General features: G+C 42.4%; 1 protein-coding gene across 9 annotated transcripts in view; it reads right to left on the bottom strand.

Moving 5' to 3' along the window:
• RASGRF2 (Ras protein specific guanine nucleotide releasing factor 2) overlaps nucleotides 1-17,178 on the bottom strand; it is a 260,807-nt gene that overhangs the window by 45,241 nt on the left and 198,388 nt on the right. For all 9 annotated transcript variants that reach the window (XR_008707844.1, XM_055562907.1, XM_055562886.1 and 6 more), the window contains exon 18: nucleotides 9,455-9,561. Coding sequence is in view for 8 of the 9 variants with exons in the window: in XM_055562907.1 (XP_055418882.1) it covers nucleotides 9,455-9,561 (107 nt within the window). In the remaining variant the exon portion in view is untranslated. The remainder of the gene's footprint in view (nucleotides 1-9,454; nucleotides 9,562-17,178) is intronic.

Below are 17,178 nucleotides of genomic sequence, written 5' to 3'. Positions count from 1 at the left end.
CAAGAAGCAAGCATCTTCTCATTTCATGGCTGCAGTCACCATGCATAGTGATTTTGGAGCTCAAGAAAATAAAAGCTGTCACTGCTTCTACTTTTTCCCCTTCTATTTGCCACGAAGTGATGGGACCACATGCCACTATCTTAGTTATTTAATATTGAGTTACAATGAAACACTACTAAGCCATAAAAAATGAAATAAGGCCATTTGCAGCAACATGGATGCAACTAGAGATTATCCTACTAAATGAAGGAAGTCAGAAAAAGAAAGGCAAATACCATATGATATCACTTATATATGAATCTAAAATACGACACAAATGAACCTGTCCACAAAATAGAAACAGACTCACAAACATAGAGAATAGATCTGTGGTTGCCAAAGGGAGGGGAGGTGGGAGAGGGATGCATTGGGAGTTTGGGGTTAGCAGATACAAATTATTATATATAGAATGGAACAACAAAAAAACAACAAGGTTCTACCGTACAGTATAGGGAACTACATTCAATATCCTGTGATAAACTATTAATATTAATATAATGGAAAAGAATATAAAATGGAATGCATATATATATACACACACACACACACATATATATATAACTGAATCACTTTGCTGTATGGCAGAAATTAACACAATATTTTAAATCAAGTATATTCAATAAAAAATTACATAAACATTTTAAACAAAAGAACAAACTGGGGTAAATGAATGTAATTGGCAAATAAAGGGCTTTATTCTGAATGTATAAAAAGTACACAAAATCAATAAGAACAATGCTAAAACTAAGGAAAAAAAAAAAGGAAAACTGAGCAATGCCCAGGAAGTGGGACATTGACAGGAAGGGGCCTCTCCGATGTCAGAAATATTCCATTTCTTAATCAGGGTGGGAGATGCACAGGTGTGTACATGGGTAAAAAGTCACTGAGTTCTACCCATGTTCAATGTCCTTCATACGAAGTAGGTAATATCTCAACAAAATGTAAAAAAATACTTAAACCAAGGTATTCTTCATCAGCAGCTAAATATGCTTTGTCCATCATACAATGAATGTAAGAGGACAGAAGTGAGTTAGAAACATAGGAAGTGAGTTATCTTGATAAATTCTGTGAAACTTGCTCTGCCAAGGTGACCTACACTTCCTGTACTGTGAACAATAATGAAATAATTGGGCAGCAGTACTGTTTCTCAGCGACCTCATTAAATTGCTCTACAGGCCATCCTTCCCCACCTTTTAGGATGGGCACCAGAGTTTCCAGAAGCTTTGGTTATAAGAACAATCTTTTCAGTCAAAATGTCCGATCCAATACATGGATTGAAGTTCCATTTCAGTCCAGAATACACCAGTTCCCTCCTGGCCCTGCCTGGCTGGCCTCAAGCCTGGGACCCCACATGGAAGGCCCCTTCTCTTTCCCCTACTTCCTCTCTGCTTTCTTGCTATCACTTCTGACCTTTCAGGGGAAGAAGGTTTAGCCTGACATACTGAGGCAGGTGGAGCCTGGTCCTGGTTCCCTCTGGACATGGCGGATGGGACAGTGCCAAGCTCCTCCTTTTGTGGCATTTGTGAGGTTTCTGGAGACCTCTCTGACGGAGACTTAAGGCCCACTACCCGACTCAGGCTCTCGCTCACATCTACCCCAGTGTTGGGCACACTCTGGTACTCAGTTCTTATAAGTGAATGAGTGAAGGAGGTGAGAAAACAGAAAAGGGAGTAGCAATGTTCCCTCCACAAACTCTTTAGGGAAGGAGATTTTAACATAACTAGGTCGTTTTTGTCTGATCTTACACTTTTAAAATATGTAGGCTAATTTCCTTTAGCTTACAATTAAGAAAATAATTGATTGTTTCATTCTCAGGTACTTATTATTCCATTGGTGCCCACAGTCTGATGAAGTGAGTTGCAACCTGTGGACACAGTTGCAGGCTCTTTTATCAATGCCATTACATGCTTTGTAATAAGCCACAAACAAGTGGACAGAGTATTTTTTGCAGAATTAGTTGATCAATAAGACAACTCAGGAAAATCAAAATTGCTGTAGATTGTACATACGAGACCTTCCATAGATACTAGAACACAGATCTGAGTTGTTTATAGCCAGCCTCGAAGTCCCTCCCCAACTTGGCTGTACACAGAGGACACAGGCAGGAACACTAATTCGAAAAGATGCATGCACCCCAATGTCCACAGCAGCACTATTAACAATTGCCGAGACACGGAAGCAACCTACACCAACAGATGAATGGATACAGAAGATGTGGTGTATATTATATGGACAATGGAATACTACTCGGCCGTTAAAAAGAATGAAATTTAAAAAAAAAAAAAAAAAAAGAATGAAATTTTGCCATTTGCAACAAGATGGATGGACTTGGAGGGTATTACGTTAAATGAAATGTCAGACAGAGAAAGACAAACACTGTATGATATCACTTATATGTGGAATCTAAAAAGTGCAACAAACTAGTAATACAACCCTGGATCTATAACACAGTAGAGTAGACTCACAGATACAGAGAACAAACTAGTAGTTACCAGTGGGGAGAGGGAAGGAGGGAGGGGCGATATAGGAGTGAGGGGTTAAAAGGCGCAAACTACCATGTATAAAATATGCTACAAGGATATATTGTACAACATGGGGCATATAGCCAATATTTTAAGATAACCATAGAGTATAACCTTTAAAAATTGTGAATCACTCTATTGTACGCCTTTAAGTTATAAAATATTGTACATTAACTATACTTCGATTAAAAAAAAAATTAAAGCTCTGCAGTCCAGGAACCTGCAGACACCTTGTAATCAGGAATTGTATGAATGACACATAAGGCTGCCCTGCATGACACCCCCAAGGAGGGTGTGGACACCCAGTTGAAAACACTTTCTCTACTCAGACTTTCTATACACACAGCCTTGATTTCCATTAGTGGTTGTAGTCTCTGCCTTGGCTGACTTGGGAAACTTTAAAGGCTAGAAAATGACTTTCTGGGGAGAATGAACAACAGTAACATTAAAGTGCTATCACTGGACAATTACCACGTAGTCAGCATTGCAGAGCCAGTGAAAGGAGATACAAAGATGAATGAGGCAAGGCGCCCTGTATGGAGGGAGCTTCCAGGCTGGTTGGAGGGAGAGGAAATGTACATCTCTCCTGTCCTTAGCTGGAAGGGGCTGTACCTATGTTGTACCTTATGTCCTTCATGCTTCTTAATTCAACATCACCTTTAATTCTCACCACAGTCTTAGGTAAGGGAAAACATGGATAGCTGTTCTCTTTTTTAGAAGAGGAAATTAGCCCCCAGAGAGTCTGAGTAACCAGTTCAGGGACCCAGAGAAGATACAATGGCAGAGCTGGAAGAAGAACACAGCTTGGCCCCCCACCCGCCCCCACTACCCCACCAACTCTGGGCTGCTGATCCATAGACAAGTGCATATGTGAGAAACTCAGCTCGTCTTGTGGCTTCACTTTCAACATGGAAGGAGAAAAATGAGTGAAAAAGCATGACAAGATGAGGAGAAATTAGGGGAGAGTATATTCACAGGTGAGAAATTTTAAAATCAGGAAAATATGAAACATTTTAGCCTTACCAAATACTAAAGAAAAGGCTAGGAGAGGAAGTGGCACCCTAGCACTACATTTGGGGGGATGGGGAGAGCTGAAGGTGACATCCTAGGGAAGTTTCTATTTCTCTGGAGACCCATACCTGTAATTCTGCAGTTCTTTATACCTCCTGAAATAAGTTCAGGATAGTATCTGCCAACATGAGTTACCTTTGATGAGAACTGAGAAATAAATGCATGATCTCTAATACTTTATAGAAGACTCGATTTTCTAGATTATTTGTAGACAAATTTGCATCTTGCTGTTTCACTGTGGTTGTTTTCTACAAATTGCAATGGTGCCCCCTAGTTAGTCTACCATGTGAGGAAAAATGCAATTGTGAGCATGCTGTGCTGCTTTTTGAAATGCGTTCAACTCATTAATTTTCTTATAAAGCTACTACTTCAAAACAGTCAAGTTGTCACAATAGTGCTGCATTCTTCCTTAAATGGGCTCAACTAGTACTGAATGAATCAGATAAGAAAAACATCCTCTTGTCAAGCCCCTCATTTGTGATGTGAAAACCAGAGACAACAAAGATGACTGGGGATTTCTCTGGCGGGACTCCCCACTTCACTTCAGTGATTAATAATTTGCCTTGCAATGCAGGGGACATGGGTTCAATCCTTAGTCAGGGGATCTAATGTCCCACATGACATGGAGCAAATAAGTCCGTGGGCCACAACTAGAGAGAGCCTGTTCATCACAATGGAAGATACCACGTGATGTAACGAAGATCATGTGTGCCACAATTAAGATCCAATGCAGCAAAATTAATTAATTAATTTTAAAAAACCCCTCAAATATGGGGGTTAACTGACAGAGTCAGACTAGAGCTCAAGTTTTCTGACCAGCAGTCTCAAGTCCCATTACCTCTGTGAGAGTGCTGCTGCTGCTGCTAAGTCACTTCAGTCGTGTCCGACTCTGTGAAACCCCAGAGACGGCAGCCCACCAGGCTCCCCCGTCCCTGGGATTCTCCAGGCAAGAACACTGGAGTGGGTTGCCATTTCCTTCTCCAAAGCATGAAAGTGAAAACTGAAAGTGAAGTCGCTCAGTCATGTCCGACTCTTCGCAACCCCCTGGACTGCAGCCTAGCAGGCTCCTCCGTCCATGGGATTTTCTAGGCAAGAGTACTGGAGTGGGGTGCCATTGCCTTCTCCGTCTGTGAGAGTAAATACCTTTAAATAAACCTGGATAGTCAAAGCTATGGTTTTTCCAGTGGTCATGTATGGATGTGAGTGTTGAACTGTGAAGAAAGCTGAGCACCGAAGAATTGATGCTTTTGAATTATGGTGTTGGAGAAGACTCTTGAGAGTCCCTTGGACTGCAAGGAGATCCAACCAGTCCATCCTAAAGGAGATCAGTCCTGGGTGTTCTTTGGAAGGACTGATGCTAAAGCTGAAACTCCAATACTTTGGCCACCTCATGCGAAGAGTTGACTCATTGGAAAAGACCCTGATGCTGGGAGGGATTGGGGGCAGGAGGAGAAGGGGATGACAGAGGATGAGATGGCTGGATGGCATCACTGACTCAATGGACATGAGTTTAAGTGAACTCTGGGAGTTGGTGACGGACAGGGAGGCCTGGTGTGCTGCGATTCATGGGGTCGCAAAGAGTCGGACATGACTGAGCGACTGAACTGAACTGAACTGAACTGAAACCTGGATAAAGGCTTGAAGCTGTTAATCCTTCTTCAAGGACCATGGTGGTCACCCTGCTTGGGGGTCTATCAAGTCGGGGGCCATGCACCCACCTCCTCAAACTCAGCTGGCTGGGGTGGTACTGCAGTGGTGATGGGAGGTGGGGGCACACAATGTGGCCTCCAGGACCGTGAGCTGAAACCAGGTCTGTCTATTGCAACTGTTTACCAGCCCATTACTAAGAGCCTGCCTTGACCTGCTCTTGATAACAACCCATTAATTGATTCCACTCTCCATTAAGTGGTCATGACTGAATGCTTTAAAAAGCTCTGGTCTGTGCAGTGATCGCATAGGAAATAGAATGAATTTGGGGAAAGAAAACACTTTAATTTTAATGACATTTTAATTAAAATGTCATTAAAATTGAATTTAATGACATTTTAATTGTAATTCCAGTTGGATAAATAGAGAATTTTGTTTAAAATCCATTACCATATGAAACTCTAAAACAGTGCTTTAAGTTCTTATCATGCTCTTCAAAATTCAGAAAAGAGAATTAAAATGAAAGTACTTACTTTCTCAAAATATTCAAATAGCAACTTCTCTTGTAGCTTGAAGTGTTGTTACCAACTTGTAATTAAACTTAAAGTCTAAGCGTTGGATCCAGGCCATGAAGTGTAATTAAAAGCACTCTGGCTTTAGAAATGGACAGGCCTGGGCTCAAGTCCCACCAAAAGCAAGGCAGTAAAGTGAGGAAGGGAAACCTGGACACTGAAGCCAGCAAAAATGTCCTAAAGCTCTTTTCCAATAAGTAGAAATGCTATGGAAATGCCTGCACCTCGCGTGCTGACTGAGATGGTGATGGAGAACTCACTTGAATGAGGAAGGTGACAGGCTGTGCACATGATGAAGTTATACCAGGACTATCCGACACCAACCACACATCACAACAATCCACTCACATGAGCAGGCAAAGTAAGAAAAGACAAGTGAGTGAGTGGTAAGGACTGCCTTTGGCACATCAGGGTCTAAATTTTATACAGTAATCCTGACAGGAGAGAAGACTGGATACCTGAGCAGCTTTACTGTCCACACGTGTAGAGATGTACCACTTTGATGTAGAGAGGGTCTGGGAAGCTAAAATTGATTGCAAAGTGCTTTCCCATGTATAAGCACATCTGAAGTGACAGGCTGCAAAGTATGTGAACTGTCCAAATAAAAGCTAAAACCTAGGGTGCTTTTTGTTGCACATAGAAGATTTTATTTCCAAGATGACAGCTTCATTTTAGTCCATTTCACCCACACTTGGAAGGGGAAAAGGGTTTCCTAGGAAATTAACCATGCACCATTTCTTATTCTGCCTTTGCTTTTCTAATTAAGGATTCAGGTTTGTGGCTGCCTTTCCAGCCAGTTCACGCCGAACTGGCAGACTCAACTCTCTGGGACTAGGACTTGAGCTCTGGAGTTCAACAGTTCTTGGTTCAAGTCCAGGTTCTACCACTTAGAAGTGCTGTGACTTTCAGTGCTTCATGTCTGGGATTCAACTGTAAGATATAGACAATATAGATAGCAAGTTCGAGTTGGCCTATGGAGTAGGTGTCCAGTAAATTTTCGTACCCTCTCCTTTCCATTTACAAAATCTTCCTCCCAGGAGTCTGCTGCATCAGATGAAACTTTGCACCTGCTGCATTTAGGCATCTGTTGGACTACCTATCTATCTAGGCTTCCCTGTTGGCTCAGTGGTAAAGAATCTGCCTGCCAATTCAGGAGACGTGGCTTCAATCCCTGAGTCAGGAAGATCCCTTGGGGAAAGAAAATGGCAGCCCACTCCAGTATTCTTGCCTGGAGAATCTCATGGACAGAGGAGCCTGGTGGGCTGTAGTCCATGGGGTTACAGGAGTCGGGCAAGACTTAGTGACTAAACAACAACATCTATTTATCAATCATCTCCTTTTATCTATCTAGGGTGCTTTAGGATTAGAACTAAAGGCCATTTGGACACAATCTGAATTAAGAGACTCTTGCTTTCATATCAATCCATTTTCTATTCCAGTAGCTAATGGCTTGGTGCTATTCAGCCTGATATTGCCTGTATGCACACATGTATACCTGCATGTACAATGTAGCTGTTAAGTCAGATGATAACACTTTACTATAAATCTCTTAATTATAAGTGATGGATTTAGTACACCAATATCTTCCTATCTATGAACTGTGTTTACCAAAAATAAAATAATCCCAGTCTACTGTAATTCGAATTGAGGTACTTTTCTAGCTACTGTAAATATTATATATGAATTTTGAGGGACCCCTGTTTGAGATCATTAGAGGAAGAGGGTGCTGGGGATTGATAAAAGGGATAAAAGGAAAGTGAGGCTAACAGGGAGGTGGGGTTAGAGTTTTTGAGGGAAGATGTGGAGGAGAGGAAGGAGCTGGGACCAGGGAAACCTGGGCTGTGACTTGTGCTATGACTGCAAGTCTTGGCATGAACTTGCAGGGCCAAAGCTCTGACTGGGGAAGAGAACCACACAGCATCTGCTCAACTTTGTCTATCAAAACTACTCTGCACCCCCAAGCCACTGTCAGACTCAGGAATCAGAAGCCAAGACTCTGAGTCAAAAATCAGAGATGACAGGATGGATGGTCAGGTGGCAGAGAAACATCACTATTATGTTTTATCTGCAGTGAAGCAAAAGGGATTCAAAGCAGCTCACTGAGATTGTGGAAAAGAGAGACCAGACATTTCCAACGAGCTAAGGATGGTTCTCTGAATTTGAGTCATATAGGATCCATTGTTATTTATCTAAGATGTACAAGATGAAGTGCTTACAGCCTTTACTGATGTGCTGTACTTGTTCTTATTTTAATTACTATTTAGGAGCTGTCATGGGCCAGCTAGTGGTGAGGTCCACATCCCACTTGTTCCAGTTAGTGAACTGTCCTGCCACAGGGTTTTCAGGATCCTGGCCCTCACGAGACTCTCTCTGATGAATGGTCATTACCAAGGACCAGGCAGAAGACCTGAGACGGCCTCTGAGAATATAATGAAGTGAGGCATGGGAATTCCTTGCATTTTTTCCCCTCTACTCATTAGCTAACTCGCACTTCATATGTTTCCCGTGTGCTGATCTGAGCCATGAAGGGCCCTCTTCTCTCTCCACAACTCCCCTTGCAGGGTGCTAGCCAGCCTGCGTCAGGAAGGCCCACCGCTTATTTGACAGTGGGGACATTGTTTGGCACAATTCATACCCTGAATCAATGAGGCAAAGGGGGCCCTTGCTTTATTTTGTGAAATGGTGAAATGGATATGAAGTCTATAAACTTGCACTGAATACGCACAAATAGAAAACAAGTAGATGTCCTGTCAGCATGATGCAATTTAAAAACAGAATACACTAGACTCTTGAGAAACAGATTCGAACTGTGTGGGTCCACTTGTATGCAGACTGTTTTCAATAGTAAGCACTACCACACTGCACAGTCTGAGGTTGGTTGAATCCGTGAATGTGGAGGAACCACATACATCACAGGACCATGGGTACGGAGGGCCAGATGTAAGCTACACACAAGTGTTCCACCGCACAGAGAGCTGGCGCTCCTAACCACCACGTTGCTCAAGAGTTGGGACTTCCCTGGGGGTCCAGTGGCTAAGACTTCACACTCCAAATGTAGGGGGCCCAGGTTCAATCCCTGATCCGGGAACGGGATCCTACATGCCTCAAATAAGAGTCAACTGTACTAGAAACAAAACATCAAAGGGGGTAAAGACAAAAGTGTCTTCTGAATTAGGCTGAGGAAACACCCCCGTGTCTGGTACAAGAATGCTGCTTGCTTTCAGGGGCACCTGCTGTTCACCTCCATGAGGTACCACTCCAACTGACCCAACTCCACTCAGAGAGAGGGCCCTGTGAACAGTGCTCCCAGGTGGCAGAGGACAGCTGGCAGCCACAGTGGGTGCTGTTCCGCAGAGATGAGAGAAGGGGGAGTCCTGCCCCACTTCCTGTGTCCTGCCCTTGGAAGAACTGAACCACTCGATGGTGGTGGTACACATTTGCTTGCTTTGACCTGCAGGCCCACCTTCGAGTTTCTTCCCTTCAACATGTTCTATTTCCAAGATTTCAAACTCTACTTGAAAGCATCAGGAGGTGCTGTTAATGATTTTTAAAGCTGGTGTTTAAAAAAATCCTTGAAAGTAATTACCGAGGCTACTCAATTACCTGTGCGTGCTTTGAGACCCAGTGACGGAGAACGTTCAGTACTCGATTGGTGGCTGTTCTACGTATAATAAACTCTTTGTCGCATGTTCTCTCGGAGTTGTTAAATCCTTGGGAGGAAAAGAAACACACATGTTGTAGTTAAAGCCAATCCCCGGGGACCTGGAAAAGGTCACTTATTTTGGGACACTGCTTAATGCCACTCACAAATGACACATCTTGGCAGAGGAGTAAGTGGCTTCAGCTGGTCGTGGATTCTGCTTACTTACCTATGATGCCCTCAGAGCTCACCACATAGTTATAGGTACAATTAAATGAATAATGTGCACATATTTATTAATGGTCACTGATTAAAGCTACAGATGGTCTAGTGACATTTCCACTTATGGCTGTCCTGTTGTATAACATAAAGCCAAGAAGGAGTTTTAACAAAGTATTTGAGCCAACATTAGTTTATACTTTTGCTCCAGAGTCATATAACCACAGATATTTTCAATATTTGCAGATGGATAAGCTCATACCTCGGAGAAGGCAATGGCACCCCACTCCAGTACTCTTGCCTGGAAAATCCCATGGATGGAGGAGCCTGGTAGGCTGCAGTCCATGGGGTCGCAAAGAGTCGGACACAACTGAACGACTTCACTTTCATTTTTCACTTTCATGCGTTGGAGAAGGAAATGGCACCCCACTCCAGTGTTCTTGCCTGGAGAATCCCAGGGAGGGGGAGCCTGGTGGGCTGCTGTCTCTGGGTTCGCACAGAGTCGGACACGACTGAAGCGACTTAGCAGCAGCAGCAGCAGCAAGCTCATACCTTGGCTCACAGATGATATAAATACTTTGTTGTGCACTCACATATTGAGAAGCGGTAGAGCACAGTGGTTAAGAACATGAAGGAGCTTCCCAGGTGGTGCTAGTGGTAAAGAATCCGCCTGCCGACACATGAGACGTAAGAAACTTGGGTTCGATCCCTGAGTCAGGAAAATACCTAGGAGGAGGGCATGGCAACCCACTCCAGTATTCTTGCCTGGAGAATCCCATGGACAGAGGAGCCTGGAGGGCTACAGTCTATAGGGTTGCACAGAGTTGGACATGACTGAAGCAACTTAGCACACAAGCACGTAAGAACATGAACTCCACAGCCAGACTGGGTTCAAACCCCTGTCCTCCCACGACGTAAGTTACAGCTCCTCTCTGGTGATCAGCTTCCTCATGTCCTGAATGGAATAAGTGTATCAACTGCAGAGACTTTTTGGAGATTAAGTTAGCTAAGCATTTAGAGTGGCACTTGGGAAAACAGTGAGAGTGTAATAAATGTTAGCTATTACTACAACTCAGTTTTGAGTCAGAGTCTTCATCTCTGTGCCAGCCTATGTTTCTACCTTGGCCATCTCTTCACTATCAAGAAACTATTTTAATATTTTCTATTGATTCTCTATTTTAAAAGATTTTGCTTTCCAATCATAACTAAGTGACTTGTTTCCTTTAAAAATGAATTCAAGGGGACTTCTCTGGTGGTCCAGTGGTTAAGAATCTGCATTTCCACTGCAGCGGGCCTGAGTTTGATTCCTGGTCAGGGAACCGGGATCCAACATGCTGTACGGTATGGCCTAAATAAATAAATAACTGCCATTATTTTTTAAAAAATGAATTCAAATCTCATTTAACTTCACTGGGAAAGTTCTTAAAACTTGTCCACATTCACTGATTTCATTTCATCTCCTACTCACTCTACATCCTACTCCTAGCTTCTTATCCCTTCTTACCACCAAAATAGCCCCCACTAAACTCACCAATAACCTCCACATTTCTATAACCTATTCAATGGACATGAACTTAGGCAAGCTCCAGGAGATGGTGAGGGACAGGGAGGCCTGGTATGCTACAGTCCATGGAGTCAAAAAGAGTCAGAAACGACTTGGCAACTGAACAAACAACAACTTATCATCTCTCCATAGGAAATCTCATTTAATAATCACCTATAAAAAATTACTCTCATAATTACATCCCTAGTTTTCTTCTCTGGACTCTGGATCCATGAATCCAACTGCCTCTTAGATCTTTCAAAAACCTCAAACTCAACACATGCAAAAAGAAACCCCCTGGCCTTTCCAGCAAACATTATTCTCTTCTGGTGTTCCCCATCTCAGTAAAGGACCACCACCAGCCATCCAGTTATGTAAGCCTGGAACTTTGGAATAGTTCTTGGCCTGACTCTCTGCTTCTCCTTGATAGTTCCACCTGCTAAATAAATCTCAGTTTTGTCCATGTCTTTGTATTTACAAAGCCAAAACTGGCCCTGAGCTCTAGCAATTCTTAGTTAGTCTCCTGACAACAGCCTCCTAACTAGCCTCACTGTCACGCCTGCCTCCTCAAATTTCTTCTCTTTTCTGAAGTCAGAAAGATCTTCCAAAGGGCAAATTAGATGTGCCCTTGCCCTGTTTAAAGCCCTTAATGACTCTCGGGATAAACACAAAACTCCTTAACACAGCCTTCAGCGTCTTCCATGGTTCGGCTCTTAGCTCCCTTCCAGCCTTTTCTGAGACCTTATTCTTTTCACAATTTCCTCTTCCAATTAACCACCCTTCTTCAGTCCCTCATTCTCACCCCAGGGTCTTTGTACATACTGCTCCGTATCTGGCCCAATTATCACTTCGCTTTTCACTCAGTGAAAGCCACTCTTACTTCACGTCCCCAAAAAAGCCCTTAAGGGCCTGAACTGGGTAACTCCTTCATTGCACATCTCACAACAACATGCACATTTATTTCCGGACACTGGCCATATTTGCAATTTTACACATTTTATCTATATGATTATCTGATCAGTATTTGTGTCCTCCATGAAGACAGGGATCAGGTATGTTTTTGCTGAGCGTGAGCACATACATGGCATGTAGCAGAAGCTAGACACAATATATGTTTGCTGAATAAATGAATGCAAGCTTGTATAGTAGGAAATCAGTAATTACTGAATGTGCTATAAAGGTAAGGGTGATTGAATGAAAGACTGAATGAACAGTCCTCAGAGCCTACAAATGAGTTAGACCAAAAAGTGCATGCACTTCTAAAAGGCAGAGGTCCCTTCTCCATACTCCTCTTTGAATGTGGACAGGTGTCTTCTACCCACTAGAAGACACTGTCAGAGGATGCTGATGTGCTCTTGGTAAAATAGATAATTAAAAAAAAAAAAAACTTTTTGATATTAAAAATCTTAGAAATTCTGGGGAAAATATAATATCTTATTAAATGCATAGCTGAGTTCTCAAGAAGATAAGGAATTTTCCAGAGTCAAACACAGAGAGACTTGAAAACAAGAACTAAGTCTCTGAACAACTGCTCTGAGAGGAGAATAGGTTACCAGCCTTGCTAACAGGAGATGTGGATTGTAAATCCACGTCACTCAAGAGAAGAAGCCCCAGGGCCTTCAGGAAGTGTGGGTGACAGAATTAGAACTGACTCCCACATAAAGCTGGAATTCTCATCAGACCACTCCCTCTGCCTGAGCGAGAGGATTAGGAAAAGAAATTCTCCAGCCTGCACAAGGAGGGAGTTAAGAAACTTGACTATTTTAGCCTGGATCTCAGGGGAGTGAATTCCCCCTGCTGAGAATAGATACCCACAGGCCCACCTCATGTAGGTTTGAAGCTCAGAATGAACCACTACCGGGTGGCCATGGCCAGCGATAACTCTGGTGCCCTGACAAAAGCATACAAACCTCTCCGGAGAGACATGAGCTTACCCTCAGCCTGTACTGGATGACCAACAAGAAAGACCCTTAAGAAAAACTCATAATTCCAAAGCACAAAACAAATAAGCCATCCACCATAAACAAGGGTCCATAGACACAGGGATCAGGAACTCCCCACCTCATCCCACCCCTCCACCACTACCAAAAATTTCAAATATCCTAAATTAGGATGCTTATAAAGACTAAAGATATAAAAGTGTGAACTAAAAACATGTGAAAAGAATTTAAAATATTTTAAGTTTTATAAGATCCACATAAAATGTCTTCAAATTAACAGAATTATTCTTTAAATTATTGCTGAAAAATAGACAAGTTGAAATTTAAAACACGGATTTGTTAGTCACTCAGTTGTGTCCGACTCTTTGCCACCCTATGGACTATAGCCCGCCAGGCTTCTCTGTCCATGGAATTCTTCAGGCAAGAATACAGGAATGGGTAGCCATTCCCTTCTCCAGGGGAATCTTCCTGACCCAGGGATCAAACCTGGGTCTCCTGCACTACAGGTGGATTCTTTACCTGTCTGAACTACAAGGGAAGCCCAAAACATGGATAGAAAAATATAAATAAACACGGGTTAGACCCAGTTAAATAAAGAAAGGAGCAAACTGTAAAAGGATCTGAAAATTTGCAACCAGGTCCACCAGGTTCATCTGCCCATGGAATATTCTAGGCAAAGAATATTGGAGTGGGTTAGCCATTTCCTCCTCCAGGGAGTCTTCCCAACCCAGGAATCAAACCTGTATCTCCTGTATCTCCTGCATTGCAGGCAGATTCTTTACCCGCTAAGCCATCAGGAAAGCCCTAATCAGCAGCAATACAAAGAGCTAAAGAGGTAGAAAACAGGAAAGAGGGGAGACAGGTGCTCTGATTGGGAGCATGAACCCATGTGCAAAATTACATCAAGATCCCATGTATCAGCTTAGCACGTAAGAGTACCGCTAAGGCAATTTCAGTTCATGAGTAAGCTGTAACTCCACTAATAAAGCTTGACCTTCAGGATTTACTGGAGATATCCCCTCAGAGAGATGGTTTATGTATCTGGTGTCGGGAATTTCTAAATTGGCAGTTTAAACAGAATTGATAAGAGTACTTCTAAGATCAAAGATGTCCATCTGTTGATCAAGCAATGAAAGATGCCCATTTTTCACAGACTTTAAAGCTCTTTGATCAGAGCAACCATTTTTTTGCAACTTGCCAGACTTCCTCCTTATTGTAAGCCACCGTACAAGCTAGGGGCTGCTTGAGCAATATTTATTTCCAAATTGAAACATGAACCACACAGCCAGTTGATGGTGATACCCATGTAGAAGCCAATCTGTCCTATAGTCATGGATCCACCCCCAAGGGATTCTTAAGCCACTTTTTGTAAAACCAAACAGAAACTCTTTGTGGAGTTTTACAAATCTTTCCCTTGTCAAGTGTGACAGCCCAACCAAACTCTACAGATGCCAGGAGGTTTTATTTTACTAACATCACACGTCTGAAATACTGCCACCATGAAATTCTTGTCTTTCCAATTCATGCATGTTTTTTTTTTCAGTTGTAGGCACTGGTCAGATGGGCTAATTTGGGCAACAAAAGTCATCTAGATAAGTGGTAAGAAGCAAATCACCGTGTGTGTGAAGTTAAGAATGAGATTCAGCTTTATGGTCCTTCCCCCAGACACCTCATGAGTCATTCTCTCCCTTACAGCTGGTGGTACATATGACATCTCTCTCATTAAACTATACATTCCCTGGTGAAGGGATTTTTATCTCAGGCATCTTTGTAGGCCCTTCAGTTTTGCACACAGGCACTCAGCAGTTATTTTTCTTAACAAAAACGGCATTCCTCCCAATGAAAACTATCAGAAAGTGTCTGCAGATCCTATGTATGTGAATTAAGGGCATTTCCCCACCATATTACTATGATGACTATGGATATGAGATCTATCACAAGCAGGCAGGCAGTAAAAGTGGTGAGGAGGGATACAAGGACATTTTAAAACATAGGAAAGCAGGAAAACTTTCATTTTTTTTTCTTCAAATGATGTGATAGTTAACTTCACTGCCTACTTTGTAAGAGGCAAGTAAAAAAACAGTGAGATGGAAGTAAGATGGCATGTAGGTGGACTATGGGCTTGTTCAGTTAGAGCTACCCTGACGTTGCCAGGGGCAAATTGACCAAAAAAAAAAACAAACAAACAAGGCATTCTTGAACATGGTGAGGTATTTTAACCTGAAAAGTAGATCATCAAGAAGTGGACCATAGAGCTGTTGTGAAGACCAACAGAGCATCTTTAGGCCATCCTCTGACGTGGTGTGGAATGTCAATCAGGAAGACCCAAAAAGCACAGAGAGAGTGCTGATGTCAGTCGTCCACGGGGATGGGGTGCTTGGGAGCAAAAGTAAATGCTAACTATTGTTTATTTTAACCACACTTCTAGAAACTGTTTCTTATTGTGTTTTTATCCCCAGTACCTGGCATTGTAGGTCTTAATAAACTTAGGTTTATTGAATGAATACATTGAGATCACTTTAATGATTACATCGGTGGGGGAATTAAGAAAAATGCCACAACAGTGGAGAATAATTTCTCACGTTATACAAATGAGACTCAGTCTCTCCAATAACATCAATGTTATCCATGTGCTTTACTTTATCCAGTAAATATCTTTCTTTAAAAATTGTATGTAATATAAAATCATATAATTGGTTTGTACATTTCTACATACTTGGCTTACAACTGTATTTCTACTTTTTGGTTGTTGGCATAGAAAGATCATCCATATTTATTGCTGCCTTATGCCAGGCACTGTGCTAGCAGCTTTACAAGTAGTCTGTACTTTAGCCCTTGTAATAATAACAGTTGCCACCTATTGCATGCCCAGCAAGTAACAAGTATTGGGCCATAAGTACTATGTGTGTGTGAAAGTCACTCAGTCACGTCCAACTCTTTGCGACCCCATTGCCTATACAGTCCATGGAATTCTCCAGGCCAGAATACTGGAATGGGTAGCCTCTTTCTTCCCCAGGGGATCTTCCCGACCCTGAGATCGAACCCAGGTCTCCCACATTGCAGGTAGATTCTTTACCAGCTGAACCTCAAGGGAAGCCATTTAAGTAATGTGGTCAACAAGAATTCTTCAGCAACAAGAGCAACTGAATAGAGTAAATGTTGCTTTCCCCACTTACATACAAAGAAACAGGAATTCAGAGAGGTTAAGAAACTTGGCAAAGGTCACAGAGTTAGTAAGTGCAGGGGCTTCCCTGGTGGTCAGTCCAGCCGTTAAGAATCCACCTCAAAATGCAGAGGATGCCAGTTTGATCCCTGGTCTGGGAAGACCCCACAAGTTGTGGAGCCATTAACCCCCTAGGCCCGGCTACTAAGCCTGACCTCTGGAGCCTGTGAGCTGCAAGTACTGAAGCCTGCATGTCCTGGAGCCTATGTTCTGCAACAGGAAAAACCACTGCAAGGAGAGGCCCACACACCAAAACTAGAGAGCGCCAGTGCACAGCAACGAAGATGCAGAGCAGCCAAAACAAACAAATAAATAAACAGTAAAATAAGCGGCCGATCCACGACCTGAGCCCAGGTCTGTCCATTTCCAAAGCCAGAGTGCTTTTAACTACACCTCATAGCCTGAATCCAAAGTTCAGACTTTAAATTTTATTTACAAGTTGGTAAATACTATTAAAGCTCCAAGATAAGAAGCCATTTGAATGTTTTGGAAAAGTAAGTGCTTTCCTTTTAATTCTTTCTAAATTTTGAAGAGCTATAAGAACATAGCACCATTATAGAGTTTTATATGATAATGGATTTTAAACAAAAACTCTTATCTAATCAGAATTTAATTTTTCTCAAAACATATACTTTCGTCAAATTCATTACATTTCTTATGTGACCTTCACATAGACCAGGGCTTTTAAAACTTCCAGACTTGATCTATTAACGGGGAGTGAGATCAATTTAGTGGGTTGTTGCCAGCTTTAAACAATGAAAC

The sequence above is a fragment of the Bubalus kerabau genome, chromosome 1 (assembly GCF_029407905.1).
Source record: "Bubalus kerabau isolate K-KA32 ecotype Philippines breed swamp buffalo chromosome 1, PCC_UOA_SB_1v2, whole genome shotgun sequence".
NCBI lineage: Eukaryota > Metazoa > Chordata > Mammalia > Artiodactyla > Bovidae > Bubalus > Bubalus kerabau.
The sequence above is the reverse complement of the archived record's forward strand: the minus strand, read 5'-3'. Positions and strand labels throughout refer to the sequence as shown.